The sequence below is a fragment of the Gossypium arboreum genome, chromosome 5, assembly GCF_025698485.1.
Source record: "Gossypium arboreum isolate Shixiya-1 chromosome 5, ASM2569848v2, whole genome shotgun sequence".
NCBI lineage: Eukaryota > Viridiplantae > Streptophyta > Magnoliopsida > Malvales > Malvaceae > Gossypium > Gossypium arboreum.
This window is the reverse complement of record NC_069074.1, coordinates 2,041,012-2,068,008: the sequence shown is the minus strand read 5'-3', so window position 1 is coordinate 2,068,008 and position 26,997 is coordinate 2,041,012. Positions and strand designations below refer to the sequence as shown.

Genomic DNA, 26,997 nt, shown 5'->3' with positions numbered 1-26,997 from the left:
GAATCTTACTTGAATCAAGTTGGCCTAGAGTCTTTTTTTTTTTTTCTTGTTAAATACAGTAAGAGATGCATGAACTGATCTGGCAATTTGCATGGCAATACCATCTTAACAGTATATATATGTGTGTGTTTTATAACCAGGCCTTGACGCTTGCCCCTTTGCATGGCTGCTTTTGTACACTTGGACTTGGACCGCTTCTGCTTTAAAGCTCAGCTTATAGCTGCCTTTCTCTCAGTATTTTTCCCTCTTGGATTTTCTTCCACTTCTCTCCTTTATTTTTTTCATAAACTCTCTACGTGTATTGAAATTATTTGTGTTTCTATCTAAATTTTACGATATATTCAACATATATAGATATAAAGGGAATCAAATTAAGACCGAGTAAAGGTTGAGAAAATAAATATAAAATTGTTCGATATTGGAAAATTGGTAGAGGGAAAAAACAAACTCCTCTTGCTTATACATATATAGTAATAGTATTTTTCTCAATCGGCTGCGATGCATGCCAACCTTTCACATACTCGCAAGCCTTTATTATTTAGATTTCTAGAATAGCAGTAGGGAGAATAAGAACTTAAAAAAGGAAAAACAAAGGGAGATAAAATGCCAAAAAAAGGTTTGATTAAACTAAAACACAATCAATCCTTGTTAAACCAGCCATTCGCCATCTATTCCTTCAATTTCTCCAATGTCCATGCTGTGTGCATCACAACAAAAAATTAAATAAGTTCCTCTACTTATAAAATCTCAAATTTCTATAATAGAAAGAATACACTTCTCTTGTACAAACGTATTGAATTATGGCAATGGAATTTATAAACCTTTTAATAATTGCTAGGAGAGTAAAAAAAAGAGAAGCTTCTATAAGGAAAGCCCATATCCTTGACTTAAATGGGCTATTTCAGCATTGGGTTTGATAAGGATATAATTGGTATTTACTGGATTATTACGATAAAAAAAAAAAAAAAAGAGGTTGTATTTATTCGAAGTGTCTGTGGAAGAAACTTAGGGTAAATTCACTCTTTTCTTGATCAAAATTGTAAACTATCTATGAAAAATTGAGAAAAAAGGGTGGTTAAACTTCTGAGTATAACAAATTTACAAAGTTCAATTGAATTGGATTGAGTGGAATTCAATCCAATTACCGTCTGATGGATTTATCGAAATATTTTGTTTTTTTCTTTTATAGTAGTTATATTGAGAATCAAAATCATAGTAAATATTCAATGTATGAATGGACATGACCTTAGAAATATTCCATAATAGAGGTACTTTTAATTTTGTATAAAAAAAAATTTGGACTCTTACCAAGGTAAGGCAGGATCCTGGAAGTAGTCATCAGGACAAAGATCAGTGAAATGGTGTTGCAAGCAAGTATCATTTGCATTCAACCAGGCAGGGAATTCCATCACTTGATCAAACGGTTGATACCCACCATCATCCTCAGTTTTCAATTCAGGTGCCCCCAGGTCCATAGTCTTCAAGAACTTGAACCACCATGCTGATGTTACCAAATTCATGGTGTCATTCCACTCCATTTCATGCTGCTCTCCTAATGATCTGATCTCCGCCATCTCCTCATCGTCCATAGCATGATGCAGGCCTCCTCCCCCACCGTAGGCCTCAGTTAGATCGGCGGCCCGCCCCACTTCATGCGATAGTGCAACTGAAGGAACTTCTTCGGTTACAACAGATAGAGTTGGAGAAGATGAAGATGATGGAGATGATGATGAATAAATTGATGGGTTGTTGGTGTTATAGTAAAGGTTGGTGTCTATGGTGTTGAAATCATGAAAGTTGAGGTTTAGGCCTAATGGTTGGTTTGGCAGAGTGAAGTTGATAGCATCTGTGGGAGATGGAAGAGGAGATTGAAGAGAAGCAGGCCATGAATATGGATTTGTAGTAGGAAGAGGAGGAGGAGGAGGGTAATGTTGCGAGAAAGATGAACATGAAAAACTGTCTAGATTATAAGGAGACAAGTTGTTTGTGCTTGCTGGGTATATCCTAGGATTTCTCCTAGACTTTGTCTTTGATTCTTGTTCAAAAGGTAGTGGTGATGAAAGATGAGAGGCATGTGATAATTGCTGTTCTTGTTGTTGTTGATGCTGTTGTTGTTCATTTGCATGTTTCATGGAAGCTCTATGGAACTTGAGTGCAGTGACAATTTCTCTCCTAGCCTCAGCCATGTTAAGCAACCTTTCTTGGTAAGGCCTGCTAGTGTGAAGTCTCCTCCTCACTTGCTTCTTATGCTGTTGAGGAGGTTGGGGTTTGTGGTGGGTCGTTTGTGGCGGTGTTTCACTAAAACCATCACTGAATTTCGCCGAGTTCTGGCCATTGAAACCGTCGTCAGATTCTTTGGGAAGGTTCATGGGGTGGGTTTTGGTTCTAGTAGAGGTCAGTTGTTTAACAAGACTACGGATATAAGCACCGGACATATGAGGCTCTTCTTTGAGTTTACTAATTTGATCAATTTCCATTCCATCTTTTGTTTCATGCTTGGAAGATCGACCCTTCATATCTCACTTTTTTTGTTTTTTCAATTTAGAGCTTGGTAGAGAAAAAAAATCATTGATTTTCTCTCAAATATTCTTCGAGGGAAAAAAAAAAAAAAAAGTACAGGCTGCAGAGGGTGATAATGGTTAAGGGCGGAGGCGAGGGGTAATATAAATACTAGTAAAAGCCATGGGTTGGTTTTGGGGGCAGTGGGGACTAAAGTCTCCACCTAGCCTAGGGCTTTTCAATTGTTTTGGATTTTTCCTGGTTTTGGTAATCAACATTTGTTACCATTTTATTACATGCTTTAAATGGGCAGTTAAGATTTCAGATTCCTCCTTTACTAAAATGCCCTCGGTTTTCAACTACATCCATTTGGACATTGTAACTTCGATACTGACTGAGGGTAGCTGACTCAGGGTAATTAAAAAAGTTCTAGAATTTTTATTTTTTACTAATAATCTTGTGCGCTGGAGCACTAATTCAATTAAGAAATATTTTTAGTATAGTTTTATTTTTTAATTTTTATATAATATTAAAATAAAATAATTTAAATCATGAGCTTTTAAAATAAAAATTGACAGATAGATTTAGTTATTAATTTTTATTTTTATTAAATTGGTTTTTATTTTTTCTTTTTTAGTTAAATTTAATTATTAATTTTTAAAAAAGTTAAATAGTTTTTCAACAAAAATGTTGAAGATATTTCGTGTTAACATGACATCATTTATCTTATATATCGATCGAATAATTTAAAATTTATAACAATTCTAAAAACATAAAAAGTTTGTAACAATTCAAAAAATATCATAAATTACACGTGAATTACCATGCAAGCTACCATATTTAAAAAGTTAACATTTTATTCAATATTTATGTTTAATAAGCAATAATTCAACTTTTTCTGAAAATTTAATAGTCCAATTTATTATTTTAAAAAGTTTGAAGGCCAAGAATAATAGGTAAATCGGTAAAAGATGTAAATATTGAAGACTAAAATTATCATTATATTTTTTAAAACAAACTTTAAATTAATAGTTGAACAGTAACTCAAATTATTGAATTTATCCCTAATAAAATTGTGTGGCTTGAATTGAGACAAATATAGGAGACAAGTTAGCTCAATCATTAAAGCAATATTTGCAAATATTTTCATGCTTGCATGATAAAAATATAAAACTCACTATGAACAATATATTTGTTTTTCTTATGCCTGTGTTACCCTGCATTATTATTAAAATGAAAAATAAATTATATATACAAACAATGGAGGTTTTGGTTGTTGGTCCTCATTATGTCGAAGGGGACGGCTTCTGACTCCTAGGTTGGGGATTTTGGACGGTGAAAATGAGGTTAAGTGGTAAATGGAGAATAACTAAATAAGGTCTCTTTCTATTTGATTTTGATGAAATCAAATATAATCTGCAATTTAATTTATTAATTTTTTAATTAATTTACATTTTAATAACTTAATTTTAAAAATTATAAATTAATTATTAAATTATTTTAAAATTTTATTTAAACCACTTACTATTAAAATTATTATATGACATTTTTGTTGTACCAATAAAAATTTTTCATTCCCCATCTCTTTTATTATTATTATTTTTTGATAAAATCAATTTTAAGAATTTATAAATTCAAATTCAAATATTTTTTTATCTCTTACAATCGACCGCCAAATCGAATTAGATATAAATTATTTTTTACTCAATAATGAGTAAAAATTCACGATATTAATAATAAAATCGTCTTTTAAAGTTTACTAGCCAAATATTTTAAAAAATTAATAATTCAATCACTAAAATAAAAACATTTAAATAATTTAATAACTTAAAAGAAAACCTCCAATAGTTTAATAAAGAGTAATAAAACTAACTACACTTTGAAAATCTAATGATGAAAATTTGTCTGGAATTATTGTTTCCTTCAAATAATTGGTTTGATGTTTGGTTTGTAATCTCATTAACCAGAGTGAATTATTGTCATGAAAAGGGTTTTAGTATTTAGTTTGTAATTTGTTGCAAAGTGAAATTTAGGGCAAAGGAAAAGATAGATGGGCTATTGTGTGGTATCTTTGTCTGCAAGTACGATGGGACCAGGCTATATGAGCAACGTCAGCAACACCCTAAACACAAGAGACTGACAGAAGAATCTCCATTACTGTTGTAACTTTCCTTTATATATATATGAAGGGAAGAAAAAAACAGGGTTCCAATATTTCTGTTTTAAAAAACAAAATTGTTGTACATGATGATTTGAGTCTCATCTGTTTTTGAAACAGAGAACTTGGACCTTTTGTGAACCCTTTCTACGGCAAGTTGAAACACATGTTTGAGCCACTTCTGTTTCATCAAACAAATTGTTCCACATGATTTGAATCTGTCCCATGCCGTCGTCTTCATCATTTATATATATCGTTCTAAAACTGTTTGCTGCCATTTTCACTTGACCCTCTTCTTTTTTTTACTGTAACTCTTTTAATTCTTACTCCGATTGGAGGTAACAGAGGCAGAGGTATGGTTTTCTGCTGCTTTTATCAGAGCTTTTTCAGGCACCAAAAACAGTGAAAATAAAGCCTAGAGAAGAGATATTATTACTGCTGTCAATCATGGTAAGTAATAATATTGCACAAATCAGCTGCTTCCATACGCAATTCTGAAAAAAAAAACGAGAAATTTATATATAATATTAATATTATATATAGACGGTTGTGGTTTGAATTAAAAATTTATGAAGAAAATAAAGTCATTGTAAAGTCAAGCGCTGCTTACCTCATCATTATGGCCTAAGAATGGAAGCAATGAACCCAACCCTGTTGCTAATGATTGTTGGGAAATTTACAAAACTAAATCACTAAATTTGGCCGCCCAACTCAATTTCACCTGTTAATTGAGAATGTTATTTTAACATACAAAAAAAAAAGGGGGGGGGGGGTAATTACATAGGGTGAATAAGTTACATAATTACGGTGAAATTAAGCAGAGAGGGTTGAAAATATAGAGTAAATACAGAACAGAAACAAACATGTGAAATGTTTAACCATGGCCATTGAGATACCTGCAAGTGACACCTGACAGAAATATTTATAGCTAAGATAAAAATAAAACAGTATACATATATACAGAGAGAGAGAGGGGAAAGGGGCAGGGGCAGGGGTGTTGGTGTGAAATGGATAAAGATGCATGGTATTAGGCACTAGCAAGTAGCAATGCAACTAGCATTCCGACATGGAAGAGGGTTTTTCAGGTTGCGTAGAAATTGCATGGCATGCCGGCCCTTAGATGAAAAAGATCGCTTTCAACTAACCAAATAATTATTTAAGCAGGTAAGCTAAGGTAAGCAAGCACATCATCACCATCCATCCATCCCCCCTACATGTTTCCATTCATACATTCCTTAGCTTTAGCATCGCTGCATGCCTTTGGATTCCATTCACACCACTGCCCTTTCTGCCTCTGTAAGTTACTTACCCTTTTATCCTTCTACAACAATACTGCTACAGCTAGCTCTCCTTAGCTATACCATCCGCACATTTTATTTAGGGCATCAAAACTAGAATTTTCTCTTCACATTTATTCAATTCCAACCTTTTATTTTTTTTTTCTTCCTAATGCAGCAACGGCGTTACTTCTTTGGGGTCTCTTAATTAGATCCCTCCTGCTTATGGTTAATATTTGATGCGTATAATTTTGTTAATAAATTAGATGGTGATACATCATCATAAATAAAAGTGAATTTAATTTTAAAATTTGACATCATGTAATTCGTTGATCAAACAAAAATCCATATTATAAAAAATTAAGATTATTAAAATTAAAATGTTTCATTTAATTTATCTTTAAATATCAATAACCTGCCTATAAAATTAAAATTTTTACTTGGAATACAAAATAATTACCCAAACAATTATTTGAATACTTACAAATGAGTCTATTAATTGAGTAATATTAATTGCAAATTACATTATGCTCTGTAAATAAATCTTAAGAACTTAAAGGTTTTAAGACAGGAAGAATACTGTTTTTTTTTTTCACGCAAATAGACTTGGTTTGGTTGTTATTACAATAATCAATAGAACCTAAATTTGATTGCGTGTATTTTTCTCTGATTTATGGTGGGTTTAGATAGATGGCGGAGTGTAGTGTTATGTATTTACTTTACTTTTTATCTCACGTTATAATATCGCTATAGTATTTAATTTTATTGCCACCATTATTTTTATACTAATTGCAAGTAAACGCACTGTTTATCTAAATCTACTATTAATAATATGATGTTATCGATAAATGTAAATATTGTATAAAAAAATTTCTTATAATTTTATAATTGACTTAAATGTAAAAATAACCCTCAAAATTTTTCACTTTTTCTAATTAGATACATAAAGTTTTTTTCTATTTATCAAAATAATAACTAAAATATTAAAATTCGTCACATTTTACTCTTAAAATACTATACCATCCAATAAGAGTGTGGGATGTACGATGTTTTTAATGGGTATTGCACACTTTTAAAATAAAATGAAATAAAATTAATACTTCAAGTATTTTAATCAAAAGATTTTGATTTGTATATAGTTTGAAGTGGAATTTTATAGTTTTATTGAATGTTACAGAGAGAAAGATGAATTTTATAGTTAAACCTTTAATAATTTGGCACCCATATTTTTTCTTTTCTTCTTTTGCACGTAATCTTTTAAAGTAAAATAAAATCAATAATTTATCATTTTCTCATACACTAATCTCAAGGACATTAATTAAATTTATAATTAAATTGATGTCTTTTATTAATCAGACAGCAATTCAATTCGAGAAAATACAAGTAGATAATAATTTTTAATTTTTCAATTAAAAAGAATTCCTATTTTCAGCCACTTCAATTCAATTTTTTACTATACCCTTTTTTTTAGTTTCTGGATATATTTGTAGCAACTGATCATATAAAACTTTTATAACACGACTACTAGTATGGATTCTTGATGTATTTTGTGATTTTGTATATATGTGGATAGAACCGGAAGTGTCTTGTTTGTCATTTTAGGTGTTATCGCGATTGCAGGAGCATTGAGCAGAGGTTTTTCCCCCTTTTTTTTTTTTCTTTCTCTTATATATTACAGTGTCTTGAGGGAGGGCTGAACTGAGGATGGAATTGATTATCCAATTGCCTAAGAATGGGGGTGGGACCGGCTGCCTGCAAAGGACAGACGAACATGATATGATGGGTCATAATCAAACGGCTATTTTCCACTGAGGGAGCATTTCCTGACATTTTCACGCCACGTGGTTATACCTGTATGGCTCCAAACAGAGGCAGTTTGCCACGTGGGATTGCACGGAAAGGGACAACTTCTTGGCTGTCACTGCCCACCGCCGAAAAAGCCTGCGCCTTTCCTTTCCTTCCAACCCCCCCCCCCCCCTCTTTCCTCTTCGCTTCCCTACCGTAACATCTTCATTTCCGTAATTTTACTATTCTAATCCACCTAAATTAACATATCGTTGATAAAAAATAATAATAAAAAAAGAAGACGTCCAATAATTAACAATGCAAAGCTTACCTGTAACCACAAGCTATATTGTTTGGATTTTATGCATGATGAAAGAAAATTAAAAACTTTGGATATATTAATATCATATTCAATCAACTTGACCCACTATAATTCTAAAACCGTTTTGTTTGAAAAAATCTACCTCTGCATGCCTATCTTCAACTCATCCCTGGAAAAAACCCTTTATTTTGTTTTATCTGGAATACTGGAAAACTAGAAATATACTGCTTCGCACGTTCTTATTCACTGTGGAATTTTTATCTCTTTCTCTTTAACTACTTGCCGTTCAAGTTATTTAAGTTCCCTTCCACATATTGAATTCTACCAGCTGGTAAAATTAAAAACAGTGGTCAATGCCATTGCCATCAAGAATGGCTTAAATGATTTTCAATTTGAATTTGACTTTCAGGGTTTAGCATATCCTGTTAGTATTTAATAACTGCAGCTGTGTTTATTTTGGTAAAATGAAGTTCTGGTCCGTGGTGTCACTTTAAGTGATACGGTTTCGATTTTTCAATTGACCGCGATACCATTCGTTACTTTCACGATTATCATAAATACGACGTGATTGAAATTTAAATCCGAGTTGAGTTGTTTTCTCATAGGATATCGATGCATCCCCCTCATACTGTCTTTCATCTCCATTTACCCTCCAAAGTGTATGGTCACTTTCCGCCATAAGTGGGAGGGCGTGGGGGTGGTGGTGGCGGTGGGACCATTTTTTTCCTTATTTTTCAATCTGCCACCAACAACATACTGCTACTACTGCAAACACAACTCTCTTTCTAGAACCCCAAAGATGAGAGAGATGATAGCATCAAATGTTTTGGACCCTTTTTTTTAACATTATAGCTTTGGTTATGGTTTTTGAATGACAAGTTGCAGCCAATAAAAACCCAGCATTATCAATCCAATTCTATGCCAAAACACAGTCTTTTTTCTCTGAAATATAAAGTGCAAAAGGATGACCACAAAGAGAAAACTGCAGTGCAGTATAGTCCCTGATATCTTTCAATCTTATCATTTATAATTAAAATCCTTCTCTCTTCTCTCTCTCTTCACACACACACTGTTATTCTCATTGATTTGAGGTGCAATATTGGAAAGATATGTAAATTTTATTCCACTTTAATGCAAGCACATGATAGGAGCTGATGGTGAGAGGTGACATGCATGCAGGAAGAGAGAAATATATCAGAGACTTATCAGCCGCATGCATGCATTCAAATTAAGAAGCAATGGGCTATCCATGAATGAACCAAAAAAAAAAAAAAATTGCTTTAACAGCTAACATTACTGTGGAATTTTCTGGATTATATATATCATCCTTTCTTCAACTTTTTACCATTTAATGTGAATAGTTAAAGACGATTGAACCCAATTTTATTAGTGGATTAAAGGTTATTCCAAATGCAATTCTCTCAAAGGAGACAAACAAGTTTTCTATTCGACTTAGCTGCGTTAAGACAGCAATTTCATGCTCTATATCTGTGTTTTTCTTTTTTCTAATTTGGGATGAAATCTGTCATTTAGCTCGACATGTTGATGGATTACTTTTGGGTGAACCTGAAACACATTGAAAACCGTCCAAAAAAACACCATTGCTAAGCAATTTTCAATTGATTTGAAGAGTTACAGTGAATGTTGAAACCAATTAAGTTTGCTGATGTGGGTGCTGATTCATTCGCTTAAAACGGTACATCTCCTAAAGTCGACAAATCTGAATTTGTTTTTATTACAACCTTCTTTTTCTTTTCAGTTTGTTGCATCATTCATGTCTTTTCCTTCATCAAAAAAGGACTTTCTTCAGCTTAACCTAATCCATTTGTACAGTCATCTTTACGATTTAATTTTATCCAATTTCTAAATATCATCTCTTTTACTTATTTATTTATTATTATCCAAGTTAATTCCACTATACATTCTTAAAATCCTCAAATTGTCTAAATTATATCAATCATTTAATTTGATCGTTATAATTTGAGGGTGTTGATGCAATTAACATTTATTGTCCAACACTACTACCTTTTGTAAGTATAAAGAAATAAAAAGAAGAGGATTTTTCAAATTACTATTGCATCTATACCATATTTACAACTAGATATGTTTACGGGTTGAGTTATCCATGCAGGTCTAAGGCTTGCCTAATATTTGGAAAGATTTTTGGTAAAAATATTAGGTTTGAAAAATAAGTTTTGACAAAAAATTTAAGCCTATTTAAAATATGAGCTAAGCTCAAACTTAAACATTCAAGGCTTGAGCCCAACCCAACTCATTTATCAAGTTTGTGATGTTTTATATTATGTTATTTTTATATATTATGTAAGTTATAGCACATAAAAATTAAATATATAGTAGTATTATATACTACTATAATGTAAACATTAAAAAAATTAAGATGACTATATATAAAACTACAATAAATAAATAAAATATTAAATCATTAAATATTAAATTAAAATAAATATATTTTTTATTTTTTATTTTTTTAAATTATATGGAGGTCTAAAATGGGCTTGGGGTTAGTCATTTATAAATATGGGTTGACTTGTGCAAAATTTCATATTCATATTTTGGATCGGGTTAGACTTTAACAAGTATAAAGTGTGTTAATATCATATTTAAGCTTGGTCGGAACCTGACCCAACCAATGAGTATCTCTACTAACAATGGATAAGGCAGAATTTTTTTTTTAAGGAAACCGAGTTCATAAGAGTTAAAATACAATTTTATCATTGTATTGATTTTTATTTTTATAGTTTTTAAAATGATTAAATCGAAATTCTAATTTTTTTGGGATTAAACTATTATTTTACCATAAATTAGCTTATGATTTTATAAATTTTAGAGGACTAAAACAGGAATTTTCCATTTTGCTGACCAAGCCTGCCCGTGCTGACTGAGACAATGTTTTTATCGCTCCATTACAGGGGCCACTTGGAACAACAGATATATGAAAACTTAAATGTTAATTTTTATCAGTGGTAATGGGAAGGGAATCTGTCCATGTCAACAAAAGACTTAAAGCAAGCGTAAATCAACCGATGACTAACTTGACAAAATTTCCTTCGTAGTTGTTCCATAAAATGCAAGGAAATGGAAATTACGGTGATCATTTTAAGGGTGCATGATTAATAGGAAGTGAGTGGTCTTAATTGGTTGCTATTACTTTAATCCTCTGTTTTGTTATTATTGTGATAATAAAAAATTATTTATTATATATGTATTACAATAATTATATATAAAATAAAAATAAAAATATAAATTTAAACTTAAAATTAAAAATAAGTAATAATTCTTATAAAAATAACAACTCTTTGAAATAGGAAAAAATTTCATTTTAAAAATAAGAAAAATAATAATTATATACTATTAATTAATTTATTTACTGCTAACATATATATATTAAAATATTTATAAAAACAGTAGAAATTTTAGTTTGAGCATAAAAGTCACAGTAGAATTTTTCAAAATTGAACACATAAAACCAAATTGAAGTAAGCGGTCCAATCTTTGCTTTGCTTTCTTCCTGCCCAATCCCTGCAGCTAGGCCCACGCTATTAACCAACTTCAGATATTGGGTTATAGTGGCAATGGCCCATTCCATAAATTCAAAACAATTTAGTGTACTTTCATTTTTTTTCAGGAGTCGTTCTTCAGAAACTAAGTCAAAGTTAGAACAGGAAAAAAGATTATTTAATTGCAGAAGCAATAATAAAAGTAGAAAAAGTGAAGAAGCAAATAGTAAGTAAGTACCATAACATATGGCAATAAGTTGCATTCTTATTGCATGATAAATAGTTTAATTCAATTGGTCATTTAGTTATTTTTAAAAGTTAACTTTATTTGAAATAAAGGTTTATTTTTTTATATCATATTTCACTCGTCACTGTTGTGAAGATCAGAGGAATGCCATGATTATCTTTTTCACCACATTTATTCGAAGTCTGTTAAACATTAGAACAATCATAAATATATATATATAGTTTAGCAGAAACTTTCAGTAGAGTGCAGTAGCTGCTGCAACCTGCAGACATGTTTAAATTAAACCTACCCATCATTATAATGTGGAACCAATTGAACCATAAGCATTGTCTGCATGCATTAGCATCGAAAAACGAAATTATTGACTTTTATGCTGAATTAAATGGAACACAAATAATAATCAGTGTTAAAAATAAGGGGTTATGTTCACTATGTCGTGATATTTAGCTTTTTGTCGTCGATATTCAATGCAACCCACCGCGGTGATATTTAGTTCAATTTGTAATCATAGTAAACACGACATGTTATGATTTAGACCTTTATTCAGTTTACCATAACATGCAAGAAAGTGTGTATTTTGTATATATATACAAGTGGGGAAAGAGAGAGGGATGGTACAAGTAGTAATCATGCAGAAATGTGAAGGTTGAAGAGACAATGCGAGGAACATCATGATATAAGTCATTGGAGAAAAATGCTGGACCTTCAGACATGACATGCCTATGCTTTTATAGCATGCTTCCTGGTCCACCATCGCCATTCTGTAGCTTTCACTTGCTCTCCAGATGTGGCTGAATTTTAGATTTTTTTTTTCATGCTCTGGGATTCGATTTATTTGGGACACTAACGAAGCCAAAGATTAATCAACCATTGAAACTACTTCCTCGGTTGCGTGCCTTACGAAACGTGATCTAAGCATTGCCGTTTTAATCGAACAGCGTTGGATTACATATTTTAAGAACCAGTGGATCTCTCTTTCAGAAACTTGGGAAAGGCGATATAGAGACAGTGATCATCTTTCTGGCATCAGCTTTTTTATGTTGGTTTTGTATATGAAGTAAATTTGTTGAGAGATATTAGCATTGAGTAAAAAAGACAACTAAGTTTTATCTATGGCAACCAATACTCTAATAAGTAACATTATCTCATTAATTAATACATCAGCAAAGGGGCTGAATTTGCTTAAACAATTAAAATAAGAGAAGAAAAAATCAATGCTCTAAAAGAATACAAGTACAAAACAAATTAAGGAAAAAAAAGAGGAATCACAGACGGCATTATCAAATCTTTCAAAACATAGCAAAAGTCCACACCATGTGTTCATACAGAAGCTTCAATCCTTGGCTCGAACGAGAACGCCGACATGAACTCCATGGCTTCACCATTCAGACAACATTTGGGAACTTCAACCCATTCATTAGTCACAATATCACACCTAACATAACTGCAAAGCTCAGCAGAGCTTAAGCAGATGAATATCTGGTTGCCAGCCCCAAGACAGTTTATGTCAACTTTCTTGCCATAAAACTCGTGTGACATCGAAGGAGGCATGCCTGCAATCTGAATCCAAGTCTTGGTTTTCTCATCAAATCTCCACACTCTAATGCTTGCACTTTCGAAGAACTCTGATAACATGACGACCAACATCTCGCCTTTACACTCCACCACGTCGATGGAGTACTCCAAAAAGAGGGGCAACAGCCTGGGATATTCGGAGAAATGCTTCTGGGTCAGATTGCAAGCCACAACTGTTCCGGAGGAGCTGAGGAAATAAACAATCTCCTCACCATCTTTATGAGTAATAACTGATGAAAACTGCTTGGAGGGGCTTCTCTGCATGTTAGTTGCAACTACGTTTCCAGCTTTGCTAAGGAAGTACACGGCGTCATCATCATCATTCGAATCGAATTCGAATCCTGTGCAGTCATCAGTTTTTCTCCTTAGCATAATCTCTTCTTCCCAGGAATCAGCACTAGAGTTATAAACTTTGTATGAAAGCTTTGGAAGATCACCCAAGACTAAGAATAGTTTGTAGGAGCCATGGTAATTGGAATATGCATTCATTGCTATAGCATGAAGGGAACGATCGTGAGAATCCGGATTCACCGGAGGGAGTTCACGACATGATCCTGTTACGGGATTGCATACGAAGTAATCGCCGGACATATTGCGGAAACACACGAGTCCGCCAGCTGCTGCAACCGGAATGGAGTTGCAGTTACAGTTCTGCGAGAGGAGAGGCGGATGACTGAGTTTCTTCCAACTTCTCTCAGCAGAGTCGAAGACTACGGATTGATTAAGGTTGGGATCCACCATGAAAAACCAAGGTTCCCTTGAAGGAATCCTTGAACAAGCTAGCTTAAAACTTTCAGAAGCTGCAACTGATTTCCATCTCTTGCACACCGATTTGAGGCGAAAGAACGTCGAGGTTGGTAACCATGAAAGGACCCTTTCAAGGAGGTCGTCACTGAGTTCATCCAAGGTGAAGTTCAACACATCGTTGCCTTCTTGTGGCAACTTTCTCTTTCTAGATGGCCTTGAAATGCAGCCATTAGCCTTCTCCATTGGCAGATTATTTCAGAAAATTACCTGCAATGATAAAAGAGAGGATAGCAACACTATTAATAAAAGGCCATTATAAATCATCGTTTAACCATTAAACAGATGAACCAAAAAACCCAAATTCTTTGTCAAATATATCTCCCATCGTAGGGAATATATGAAACAAGGCAAATAAGGCTTGAATATATCACATCAATTAAAGATTAGGAAAAATTTGACAACCTAACTAACATAAGCATTAAAGGTCCACACATGACTTGAAAGCACTACGAGGCTCTCCTTTTCCTAAGCTCTTCACTCAACAAAAAGTCTCTTGGGGAAAAAAAAAGTAGGGTAAAGAAGAGCAAAGAATAGTACTACTATTAAAGAAATGACAACATCATAACAACTTGGTTAGAAGTTATGACAAAAGGGCCATAGAAATTTCCTTTATTTTTCCCGAAAGGGTCCAATTCGAACACGAAATAGCTCCACTCAAATTCACTTCAATGAATGCAGAGAGTAAATTCTTCAAACAAAGTTACTAAAAGAGCAACAATCACGGGAAGCCATAAATTAAAGAGGAAACCTCAAGATAGTAGAAAAGAGGTAAATTTTACCATTTATTTGCATTTTGCAGGAGACTATTTTAAATTTTCAAATATATATATATATATAAAACCCATTTAGCTTGATAAAAAAAGAAGCAGAAATGAGCTTGACATAGAAGAAGATGAGAAGATAAAGGGAAGGACAAATGTACCTGGTGATATGAAGCTGAAAGGGAAGCGTAGAGTGAAGCTTAGTGGGGGCTATGGGGGGATAATACAAAGGGACAAAGTTGAAATGGAGACAGTCCAAAAACAAAACAAAAGGGAAAGCAATAGCAAAGAGAGGGAAAGTAAATGGGCTTTAGGGGAAGGAAGAAGGCAGGTAGTAAACTTCTTTTTTGCAAGCGTTGACAATAGAATGGCATAAGAGCGAGAGAGAACAGAACCAAAGATTTATACTCATACGAAAACAAAAGTGAAGGTGAAGCCTCTCTCACAGTCACAGGCTCACATTACTCGCACACACACACACGAGTGGAGAGAGAAGAAAAGAGGAAAAAAAAGCAGCTAAAGCAAAACAAAATCTACTGAGTTGACTCTTTAGCTCTACAACTCTACAAGGAAGGGTAGTCTACAAGACAGGGTCAGTATAGGGTAACAGAGAGAGAGAGAGAGAGAAGTGTGCATTGGATTCTGGGTCGGGCCGTCCCGTGAACAAAAACAAAGTTTCAAAGCTCAAGAATTTTGTTTGTTGTATTTGCACTTTAATCAAAAAAAGAAAGTGAAAACACACGTAACGCTGGTTGAGTAAAAGAAAAGAAGAAACAAAAAAGAATGGCATTTCTATGTCAAAGGAGCGAGACCGTGAAGGGTTGAGGCTTGTCTGAAGAGACTCTGTTGGGTTGCTGACCTTTATAATATAATAATAATATACACACCATAAAGTAAAAGCAACCGAAAGAAAGAGATAAACAGTGTTTTTTCTGGTTGGGTATAATTTGCTTTCTTTTGTTTGCCTTCCTCGTTGAGGAATCTTTTCATCTCTTTTCCTTTTTTTCTTTCATTTGGCTTTGGCCGCAGTCAGATTATATATGTTGTTTATTAAAAGTCAAAATGCCCAAGAAGCAAGAGCCGGTTCCTACAAACCTCACCCCAAAAATAAAAAACAGTTAAACCATTAATCGAAACTCTAAAGACAAAAGAAAAAGCCGTTAATTACGATCTCTTTTCTCTGCTGAGTTTTCAGAATCAAAACAGAAAGACTCGGATCTCGATGCCGCCTTACATGGGCCGAACCCGCAGTTCTTAACCCATACCAAGTTTTTATCGATTGAACGCATTTCCTAGACACAAAAAGCCAGGCCTGGTTAATATCCACTGAATCCATTCCTTTTCTTCTGGAAAGTCCAAGGATGGGAAAAGAAAATGGAGGCAAGTCCAAAAAGAAAAGGAAAGGAACTGGCGGATTTGATTTTGATTTATTGATACCTGATGGTAGCCAGATTGGTGTTTAATATACGTCTTTGCTTCCACTTTAGCCAAAGCCCAAAGCTTCAATCATTTCAAAGGCTACACTCTTTGACAGTGATGATTGTCCAATATTTTCAGCTCTTGGCAACCGGTGAGACAATCTAACTGGACTAGTGGTGTGGCAAACAGCAGAACTGACTGGTGCATTGCAGTGAAAAAGTAAGTACCTTTAACTTCAACGCACTGGAGCCAAAAGCTATGCCAAAGAAAGCTTAAAGAAGCGGCTAAAGCACCACCCCCTTGTTTATTCTGCCAAGGGAGGAGGAATTGACAACGAAGTAGGCACGGGAACTGAAGAGGAGGCGGTGGTGATGGGGCTAATAGCGGTGGAAGTGACAGTTAGACTGAAGAAGGGAAGTTTTTGGATGGCGGTAGTATGAAAAGGATTGTTTTCTCAATGTCCCAAAGTTTGACAGGTGGTTAAGTGTGCTCACATGTAGCGAACCAAATCCGGATGCGAAAAACATTATTTTGGATTAATTCAGGTAGATATGTAAACGGGGTGTCGTTATGGGGCTACATGAAGAGTGGCAACCAAAAGCCGCCTCTTGCATGAGGGTTGTTACGTTAACACTGAGCTACCCATAAAACCACTTTTAGGCTCATCCCTTGGGCTTGGTAAGTCCCTTTTTCATTAATGGACCTCGGTAATGTCTGTTTATGTTGCAAAATACGAGTAATTTACGTCTCTAGTATGTTAGAAGAGATAAAAACCTGCCACTTAATACATCTTTTCTTTTTCTTCATTTTTTTTTCAATTAAATTTTTGTCCACGATGCGTATAAATGATGGCCTAGTTCATATGTTTCTATGATCTAAGCGCTATAGATGCATATGATGCTAATTGCAAATCAATGCAACGTCAAATGTTCCATCAAGATCGCCCAAATCATCAGTCTTCACTTACGAAAATAACAGATAGAAACAACCAAGGCGAACATACATACATAGCAGATCCTACATAGCTTAGTTTGTTAATTGTCAGAAAGATTATAGACATGGTGCCCAGGTTTAAAAGACATCACAACAGCCCCCTAGAGGCAGTAGGAGAACAAGAGAATTGACTCTACATTTAGACAACACTCTCATGGCAAACAATAGCAATACCTACCATGAGACCTACTTTAAGTTGTACACTTGCAAACAACATCAACTCCACCGACAGATCAAAGTCATTATCCTAGTTCAGTTTGCATTTCACAATAATAACACAGCTAGTTTAGTTTTTATCAAATATATATAGGGATTCGTATATGCTTAACTTATGCAACATGAGCTGGAGCTTTTGGATGGAATTCTTCTTGAGCAACAGGCGATTTACCAAAGCAACCCGATTCTGGTGAAGTTGCAGCACTGAGGTTAGCTTTGGTGTCATCAAATGATTTTGGTGTTGATGGATTAGGATATGGATTCCTGTTCACCAGCCTGCAAAAGGAAACAAGCAAATGGTAACACTTACCACCTCGACTATATTCCCCAATCCCCATGCTTGACACAAATTCTAAATAGCTAATATTATATTATGACCGTTATTTTTTTTTTTTTAAATAAAGGGATAAGGGAAAAGGAAGATGTATGACTATCATATAATAATGTTGTCCACTTAGTGAATAGTTGATAGTTTTCATCTAAAGTAAATCACAACAATAACTAACAATACTTGTATTGATATAACATCATCTTATTGTATATATTAAGTGTCTATCATGAATCCTTAGAAACATAAACCTAAACATGAAAAAGGAAGACTTTATTCTGCTTGATAGAAGAAAGAAAGAAACAAGGAGGCTGGTAGTTCAGTATGGAAGGGGTACCTGTCCCGCCGCTTCTCAAAAAATCGCTGAAGGGAGTGTCTCCTTGCAATTGGTAGTTCTAATCCAATAGATATTTACAAAAGCATCAAGCTATATTAGCTAACATGCGTTGAAATGATTAATCATAAAAATATTTACATTTGAAATTCATCTGTCTTCCAGATAAATTAGTTGAGAGTCACTGACCTTTCAGTTTGCAGAAAGGGGTCCTGTTAATAGGGTACACCTGTGCCTGTGGTGAAGCCAGAGCAGTTGCAGTAGCAGTACTTTGAAGCGAAGGAGACCTCGTAAGAACAGGTGAGGTGGTGGCACAATCAGTTGCAACTTTCTTCATGTCAACAGAGTTAGCAGCACCAGCAGCAGCAGTTGCGGCAATAAGCATAATCTCCCGCACCTAACAAACATGAATCGATGTTGAATTTTGTAATAAGACCTCATTCTGCTAGAACTTAGTAAGTAAAAAGGCCAACCTTTTCCACAGGAATTGCGTCAAACACACAAACGTGTCCATCATAGAAGATGGTTAGTTGAGATGGAGCAGGGCTAGTGGAATTCAGTCCAGATGTAGGAGTTGCCATGGAACTTATTCACAAACGAAAGAAAAAGCGTTGATAACATTATAGAAGCTTGTCATAGGAACATAACATACAAGTGGTACATGCTCATCCAAAAAGAAGTTGTTCTTATATCTATGACTTTATACAAACTAATACCGTTCTCTGGTGTTCGTTATATGGTTAGATACATCGTCATGCAGTAACAACAACCATAAATTGATTGCTCTTTTTTTTTTTTTTCCCTCTTTTCTTTTTAAGTTTGTCCCGATATAAATATTGTAGAATCCAAGAAGAATAGAACATCTTCAAGTGCTATGGAAAAAGATTATACCAAAGGAAAACATAACTAGAACTAGAAGCCCTCAAAAGAACTATGAGATTTAGAATTCAACAAAATGGTTAGATACATCGTCATGCGGTAACAACAACCATAGACTGATTGCTCTTTTTTTTTCCTCTTCTCTTTTTAAGTTTGTCCAGCTATAAATATTGTAGAATACAAGAAGAATCGAACATCTTCAAGTGCTATGGAAGAAGCTATATACCAAAGGAAAACATAACTAGAACTAGAAGCCCTCAAAAGAACAATGAGATTTAGAATTCAACAAAATCCTAACAATTACCTAGAATCTAATATCCAAAGCTTGCTGTACCTCTACCCATTCCTTTTATTTTAAAATAAAAATAAAAAGACGGTAATTAGGAAATAGAGAAATTATTGAAATTTACAAGTGCTGAAATTTCAACTGAAACTTGTTAAACTGCACTTTTACAAGGATTGACTACATGAAAGAATCGAAAAAAGCGTGGGTTACCTTCCAACCATCATCTCAATTAACAGTAGGAGTACTATGTTTTCAAAATATGCAAAGCCGTGGGTCACCTTCCAGCCATTTAATATCTCAACAAAAACTAATAGTACTACTACTATACTCTAGAATTATGCAGTGTCGAAAAAATAGCCCAGCAGGAAAAAAGAATAAATCACAGCCGGATAATTTATCCTCAATAAATTAGATTAGGGTAATTAATTAAGTATTTAAATTTCACACGATTAAGATAAATTAACCAACACAAAGTGAAAACTTTCTATTTTCGAATCCAAAATGCCACAATAACCGAACTGCAGTCTAATAATATACCCATATCCAGAAATAAAATTTCTCTTCCTTCCCCAGGAAAGAAAATAAATAACCCTTACCAGTTCTGGAAATTTTTCTTGGAAAGAAAATCGGGGGCTTCAACGGATCCCAGATTTCCAACACCATTATCCCCGACAACATCGCCATTACTTTGTTTAACGACGACGTTTGGCTTAACGTCCTCGTATGAACCAGCTTCCCCTTCCATGGAAAACCTTATTTTTGCCTTCGTTTGACCTTGCCTTTTGTTGCTGAATTTGGATCTGTTTTACTATAGGCAGACCAAAATGTGATTAAAAACTGCAAAAAAGAATGTGAAAGTGAAAAGCTAACCGATCAATGGTTGTGTTTATTGTTTGTAATAACACGTGTCAATCATATAAGAAACCAATTTTCTGATGGATTGATATTAAAAAAGTCAAGGAAAATTGCGTGGTTTTCAAAGGTTGAGTGGAGTGGGGACCAGGCTACGAGGTGCAAAAGCAAAAGCGACAAATGTCATGTCGTGTCATTTTGTCAGGTCACTCACTTGTCTGTTTGATTTATAAGCTATTACTTTCCACGTTTTTTTCACTTCATTTAAATAATGAGTATTTTATTCTTGCTCTCCCTCTCTCTTTTTCCAGGAAAAATCATTTTTTATTAAACCGGAAAAATCATTCATTCGAAGACCAAAGGCCTAAAAGTCCGAAGGACATAACAACCAAACAATGGTCATCAGGCCAAGTCCAACAACAAAGCAACGGGCTCATATCCTCAGCAAGAAAATGTGCCCGTCTTAATGTAGAAACATGCGAGTTTGGCTTTGGATCTGAACCTGAAACTCGACTCTCATTAATATTAAGCTTAGTTTAATATTCTGATTATTTTACTAGAGCAAATATAAAATATTTATTGGATTGCATGATATTGTTTAATTCAAATATTAAATTAAATATTAAATTCAAGTTTAAGTATTAAATTAAGATAAAAATTTAAATATTAAATTAAATATTAAAATCAAATATAGATATTAAATGATCTCTTTATATATAATGTTAATTTGGCTACCATTCTTGTACCGTACTCTGCCTATTGGCATTGTGATCAATTAATTGAAAACCTGAAGTTGGATGCTATAGTAATATCATGGATTATGATTTCCATGTAGATAAATTTCAGATGAATTATGATTTACTTGGAGAGGTAGCTTTCTTTAATTAAGTGATTGAATAGTTATATGATTCCCATGTTGGATGCAAATAACAATACACTTTGGAACCGCATAAATTCCCGGCGAAAACACCAATGGATTTTGCACCATCACCCACCACTTAAAATGAAGATGAAAAAGAGTGATCACGGCATGAAATCAAATAGACAAGCAAATGTGAAGGAAGGTGCACCATTTCACTCTTTTAACCGACATGCATGAACTCGACACGTCAATTTTGATAACAAATCATTTCATATACTGCTGCATGCCGTCAACTTCAACAATAATTTTTATTGTTATGGTTCGAAGAAATTTATCAAAATATAATGCTGCAAGTGTATGTATGTTATTATTTTATGTGTAGACAATCCATCAAACTGGTCATTGCACGACATGGAAGCTCAATTAAGTTGCTGTTTGTTAGGCAATGATAAAGTTCCACGTGTAATTTACCTAACTCGTTAGGTTTGTTACTGTTCTGGCAACACGTAACGTGTGTGAGAGAATGTCATGGCCCCATCTTGTTAGTAAAGTTACTGTTCTGTTTTAACATACAACAATGTGTGAGAGAATGTGATATGGGCCACCTTGGTCGATGAATTAAAAAGTTTTATGCTTTGGGCTTGTCACATGGCCTGTCTCTTTCCATCCTGTAAATATAAATATAACAAAAAAAAAATTCTTTTTATAATGTGGCAATTGGAATGCAGCGTGGTGAAAAAGGATATGGATTGGGGGGGGGGGGGGGGGTTCGAATTCTACTTTTTTTTAGTTTCCGCATTTATTCAACAAAATCTTCTTAATCACAAGTTTGCCACCATTGAAATAATAAACAATGATAATAATCAAACTTGGCCTAGTCACTAGGAAATGACAGATGATGGCTTTCATTTTTTTTACATGTGTCTGCCTGAACTCCTCGATGGCTTTTGGGTAACAAATTTCTTTTGTTTCCCAAAAGTCAGAGCGATTGATGTTTAAGTTTTTTTCTCTCTTGTTTTTTGTTTTTTAAACTTAGCACAAATAATTATAACACAAATAATTAAGAATTCACACATGAAAATAAACATATACTAAATATTCACTATCCAAAGTCTCCGTATTTACCAGTTGTACCAAGATTTTATTGTCCATTTTTAAATTTTTTAATGCATTCTTTAATGTATTTTTTCCCTCATTGTTATAGTGACCGGTTGGGATCTGACTTGGATTGTGGAAACCCACGTACGATGGGGCCATTTCTAACGTGTCAGTGAAAAATCAAAAGCTATCTTCTTTGTTTTTACATACATAGCTGGAATGAGATTTTCCTATCTTCTACCTAACAATCTAAAATTATTCGTGTGATGATTGAAAATGAGTCACTATTACCTCATTGCCCTTCCGTTCTTTTTTTCCCTTGTCGGTGCCTTTAGAGTTGAATGGAATGCTTTAGGCCTTGGGGCACACATCAGATTCAGGCAAAATAAAGGGGCAGCAACCAATAGAGCACAAGCCGGAGAAAAGCATTTCAATTAACCTACAAGATGGGTCCATCGGCCTGCATAAATATAATCTTAACCTCCATGGATTTTTTAATAACGGTTCTAGTATATTTTTGTTTCATATTTTATCACCACAATAAGTTATACAATATATGTTTCTACGTTTTATTACGAAAGTAAACACTACATCATAAAAGTTGACACTGACACGATCCCTTGAAGCTAGAGAATATATATAAATAAGATTTGGTCAATCTTTTTTTCTTTCTTTTGATATATTGAAAATATATATTTAAATATGAAAATAGTATTAGAGGTAAATTAACATATTTATACACTATATTACTTTGTATATTTTTGTACTTTAAGACATTGTTCCGAGGCATCACTCATATTCAATTTTTTATTTTTTAAACGAATTTGTGAGTTCATTTTTTCTTTAAAGGAGAAAAAGTAAAAGCACACAGTTTCATGTAAAATAAGTCCTGCATCTTTTTTTTTAGCTTCAATCACGGCTGAAATGGAGAAATATTTTATCTTTTTATTGATTTCTTCCTGGATCAAAATCCTGTAATATGAAAACATGTTTCAGTTTAGAAATGTCGATACAAACATGTACCCTTGAAGACCGTTCATATGACGTGCCGATGCACTTGTAGAGCCAAGAGCCACAAGTGGTATTTCATGTTTTAAGCGGAGGAGGAAAGGGTGTAGAGAGTTGGAGATCCGGGGAAATAGTGTTGAGAGAGAATGTGTCCATCGGTGATTACATAATTTAAAGAGGTATTATTGGAGACACTTGTGGGCCATGTGTTCTTTCTTTATTGATGAGTTTACATTTGATTGGATATGTATATACATTTGTAGGTCATGTGAACTTATGAGCCTGAGCGCATAGTTCACCTTATTAGGCATCCAAACGAACTAATCATCCTTTATGAACCTGTCGCCTCTTCAAAAACACAAACTGCTAGTAGATAAACCCTCCCACCAAGGACAATACCAACTTGTTGAGGGGTTTACTAGCTTTGGACGAGACATTTTGCAGATTTCACTTGACGGAATTAACTTCCTTTCAACAAAAAAGGTATAATTACCCGTAAGTATCATATATTGAGCAATAGTTCAAATCCCACCAATAGTAATATGTTGAGATTTCCTAAGTGAGTGACCATGTGCTTTTACATGGTCTGTATTCTCAAGCACCTGGTGTGGTACTTCCACTTTGTGAATTTGTTGCCTTTTGAGGCCATGTCTCATTGGGAACTCAAGGTCTTAATAGAATTGAGAGACAAAACCCTTGTTGGGGACAATATAAACCTATTAAAGGGTCCACTAACAGACTACACTTTACAAACTTCAATCTATTGTGGGGCGATCAACTTCATCAGAAGTTTGCGAAGTTTTGCCTATCAAGAGCTTGTGAACCCCTCAACACATTTGGTATTGTTTCCAGTGAGGGTTTTGTATCTCGACGTTGTTAGGAACCCAAGTGTCTAAATAAGCAGTGGGTTCATAAAGCATATGATCACCTTATCGGGAGCTTGAAAAGGTAAGAACATACAAACGCACATGGCCACCCACCAAGAAAATTGACATTTGTTGTTGATGGGATTTGGACTTGTGCCCTATATATGGGTAAGCATCCAACCACAAAATGTTCTCACTCCATGAACCCGCCACCTCATCTTATATCTCTTTTTTAGACACTTGAATTCTTGGCGGAATCTAAAAGCCACCCATTAAAGGCAATACCGAATTTGTTGAAAAATTTGATGACTCTAAACAAACAATACCTCACAAACTTCTCTTCAAAAATAAAAAAATTAATTATCACTATTATCCCATCCAACAAATAAACAATTAAATAATACGTTAAAGTGAAATGAATCATAGTTTTAAAATCAAAGAATCTGGTAACTAAAAAAAAAACAGACACGTAAAAAAAATAATTTTCTATTTTATCTTGTCATTTAAGAAAAAAATTGATCGTTGCAAACAATGTAGTTAGTGCTGGACAACCTTTTGATAGACTTTCCATTACCTAATTCCTTACAAAGCAAACACCAGATTCATTTAGTACATCCACAATCTCTCATGATACGATATACACTATGCTTCACTTTAATCCTTTTAAATACAAAACTTTAAACAACATTAAAAATAATTAATATGTACTTATGAAAATATGAAATAATATTTTATAGTGTTTTGAATTGACAAATATTTTATAAAAGTAGAGTATAATATTAAAAAATATTTAAAAAAGACACATGATTATTTTTAAGACTGTTTGTAGAATAAAAAAATATATTATAATATGCTAATAAAATACAAATAAATAATATATAAAAATAAATATAAATATAAATATCTTATATATAATATAACGTCTTTAACAGCCCATGTATAATTATATAAATTATTGGATGTAATCTAACTTTAACCAATGCGTTCTTTCCTAATATTTTTGCTTCTCCTTGATAACTTTTATTATAATTTTTCTAAAAGAGAAATTATATATATTTCCAATTAAATACCACAAATTTTTTTTTGAAAGATACTTGAGATTTGAGATAATCGACCACCGTCCTTGTGAGCTGTGGCTTACACGATTGCACCCGATGGTGGCGTAATGCCGTAATCATTCACTTGGACCCTTCGACCTCCCCCTGCCTCTCTATCTTCCCTTTATTCCAAAGCTTACTCACACACCAACAAATTCCAACAAAGCAATCCACTATCTCTACCCCACTTGGGCCCTTGACTTTTATATAAGCCCCCTTAGATGCTCCTCTAATTCCCCCCCTTTCTTTTTCCTTTCCTTTCTCTTGCCAATTACTTTCCATTCTCTCTCCCTTTCATTGCTGTTTTTTTTTTTTTTCCGTTGCTTCAATGGGTTTCTTTGTAGAAGATCCAGGGCTAATTGTAACCCATCTTCTTTACAAAACAGCTGTTGTTTTAGCAGTTTTAAGATGGGTCTGGTCTTGGGCTCTTAGGTTTAAAGACACGAGTTTATTTAGTTTCATTTTTTCTGACTCCCAAAACAACGCTTCTTCTTCTTTGGTTTCTTCACAAATGATTAGAGACAGCCTGGTGTTGACAACCTTTGAAGATGCTAAGGAAAGGGTGCCTTGGGTGTCTGACACGTGTGCAGTCTGCTTGAGTCAGCTGAAGGAAGGTGACGAGGTCAGAGAATTGAGGAACTGTTGTCACGTGTTCCACAAAGATTGCATTGACAGATGGGTTGACTATGATGAGGATCAAGATCACGACCATCATGATTATGATCATGATCAAGATGATGGTAACAATCACAAGACTTGCCCCCTGTGCAGGTCCCCTTTACTCACTTCTTCACAATGCTCGGTGTGGCCTAAGAATGAACCTAGTTGGGCCGTCGAGCGACTCCTTTACCTATTCGGGGACGATCTTCTGCCTTGATCTATTTTCTACAGTTTTTTTTCTTTTCTTTTTAACATATTATTTGCTCAATTCATCATGGAGATAGAGCTTGGAGCAATAATTATTGTATATTTAGCAGTCAGTTGATAGTTTGGGCATAGGGACAAGGGTCAATTTTGTTCTTTGGGGAAGTCTAAAGTGAAGAGAAGAAAAAAAAATACAGTCAAATGGTCTAAACTCTAAAAGCTTGATCCTTTGAATAGATGTATGTATATATAATGAAATACATATTATTCTTTTCTTGTATTATTTTTCTCGTATTCCTAACATGCCTATTGCCTATTATCTCCGAGTTAAAACTTAAATACTATGTAAAATTATATATGTAATATATTAATAATATAGCTTTGCAATGAGTGGATGAACGAGTCAAAGACTTTGGTCAAGGAAGCTTTTGATTGCTAATTTTTTTTAATAATATTAGCATCATTAATTTTTTGGGGGCTTTCCCTGGACCGCACATATATAATTCACTTTATATAAAGTTTTTCCTTTTTCCGGTTTTTTTGCACATTAAAAATAATAATTTTAATAATTTACAAATAAAATTAAGAGATGCTATATGTATCATCTATTTAAACTACCTGGTAAAAATATCGATATTTTTAATAAAATAAACTTTAAAAATAAGAGGTTTTATAATATATTTCAAAAACTTTTATTTATAGTGAAATTTTAAAAATAAGAGGTTGGAGCTTAAAATTTTGATAACTAAAATCAAAATGTGATAAATTTAATCCAATGTCAAAATTTTTAAAAATAATAATAATATGAATTTGTTTTTCTTTGTGGTATACATATATATAGCTAACAGTAAAGTTGGACAGTGAGATAATAACTTACTAAAGAGGTATAAATAAAATTACAATATAGTTCCACAATTGAATCATTAATTACTATATAGTTCCTTTT

General features: G+C 33.7%; 4 protein-coding genes across 6 annotated transcripts; 1 reads left to right on the top strand and 3 right to left on the bottom strand.

Moving 5' to 3' along the window:
• Window positions 1-430: 430 nt before the first annotated feature.
• Window positions 431-2,766, bottom strand: LOC108484885 (uncharacterized). Its single transcript, XM_017789015.2, has 2 exons — window positions 1,309-2,766; window positions 431-697 (listed from the first exon to the last, which is right to left on the bottom strand). The coding sequence occupies exons 1-2, from the start codon at window positions 2,514-2,516 to the stop codon at window positions 649-651; spliced, it is 1,257 nt and encodes a 418-aa protein (XP_017644504.1). The 5' UTR covers window positions 2,517-2,766; the 3' UTR covers window positions 431-648.
• Window positions 2,767-12,910: 10,144 nt separating this feature from the next.
• LOC108454444 (F-box only protein 13) lies at window positions 12,911-16,103 on the bottom strand. 2 transcript variants are annotated; one of them, XM_017752908.2, is made up of 2 exons: window positions 15,111-16,103; window positions 12,911-14,395 (listed from the first exon to the last, which is right to left on the bottom strand). In XM_017752908.2, exon 2 carries the CDS (start codon window positions 14,369-14,371, stop codon window positions 13,127-13,129), a length of 1,245 nt encoding a protein of 414 aa, XP_017608397.1. In that variant the 5' UTR covers window positions 14,372-14,395; window positions 15,111-16,103; the 3' UTR covers window positions 12,911-13,126. The 2 variants fall into 2 exon arrangements, with proteins under 2 accessions (XP_017608397.1, XP_017608414.1); XM_017752925.2 differs by lacking the exon at window positions 15,111-16,103 and adding an exon at window positions 14,591-14,708.
• A 1,295-nt stretch (window positions 16,104-17,398) lies between these two features.
• On the bottom strand, window positions 17,399-20,317 carry LOC108454464 (protein TIFY 3-like). Of its 2 annotated transcripts, none has more exons than XM_017752938.2 (5): window positions 20,001-20,317; window positions 18,713-18,824; window positions 18,429-18,636; window positions 18,243-18,300; window positions 17,399-17,853 (listed from the first exon to the last, which is right to left on the bottom strand). In XM_017752938.2, the coding sequence occupies exons 1-5, from the start codon at window positions 20,147-20,149 to the stop codon at window positions 17,691-17,693; spliced, it is 690 nt and encodes a 229-aa protein (XP_017608427.1). In that variant the 5' UTR covers window positions 20,150-20,317; the 3' UTR covers window positions 17,399-17,690. The 2 variants fall into 2 exon arrangements, with proteins under 2 accessions (XP_017608427.1, XP_017608434.1); XM_017752945.2 differs by lacking the exon at window positions 20,001-20,317 and adding an exon at window positions 19,615-19,952.
• Window positions 20,318-25,396: 5,079 nt separating this feature from the next.
• Window positions 25,397-26,334, top strand: LOC108481728 (brassinosteroid-responsive RING protein 1-like). Its single transcript, XM_017784820.2, has one exon. It carries the CDS (start codon window positions 25,516-25,518, stop codon window positions 26,062-26,064), a length of 549 nt encoding a protein of 182 aa, XP_017640309.1. The 5' UTR covers window positions 25,397-25,515; the 3' UTR covers window positions 26,065-26,334.
• The last annotated feature ends 663 nt before the right edge of the window (window positions 26,335-26,997 follow it).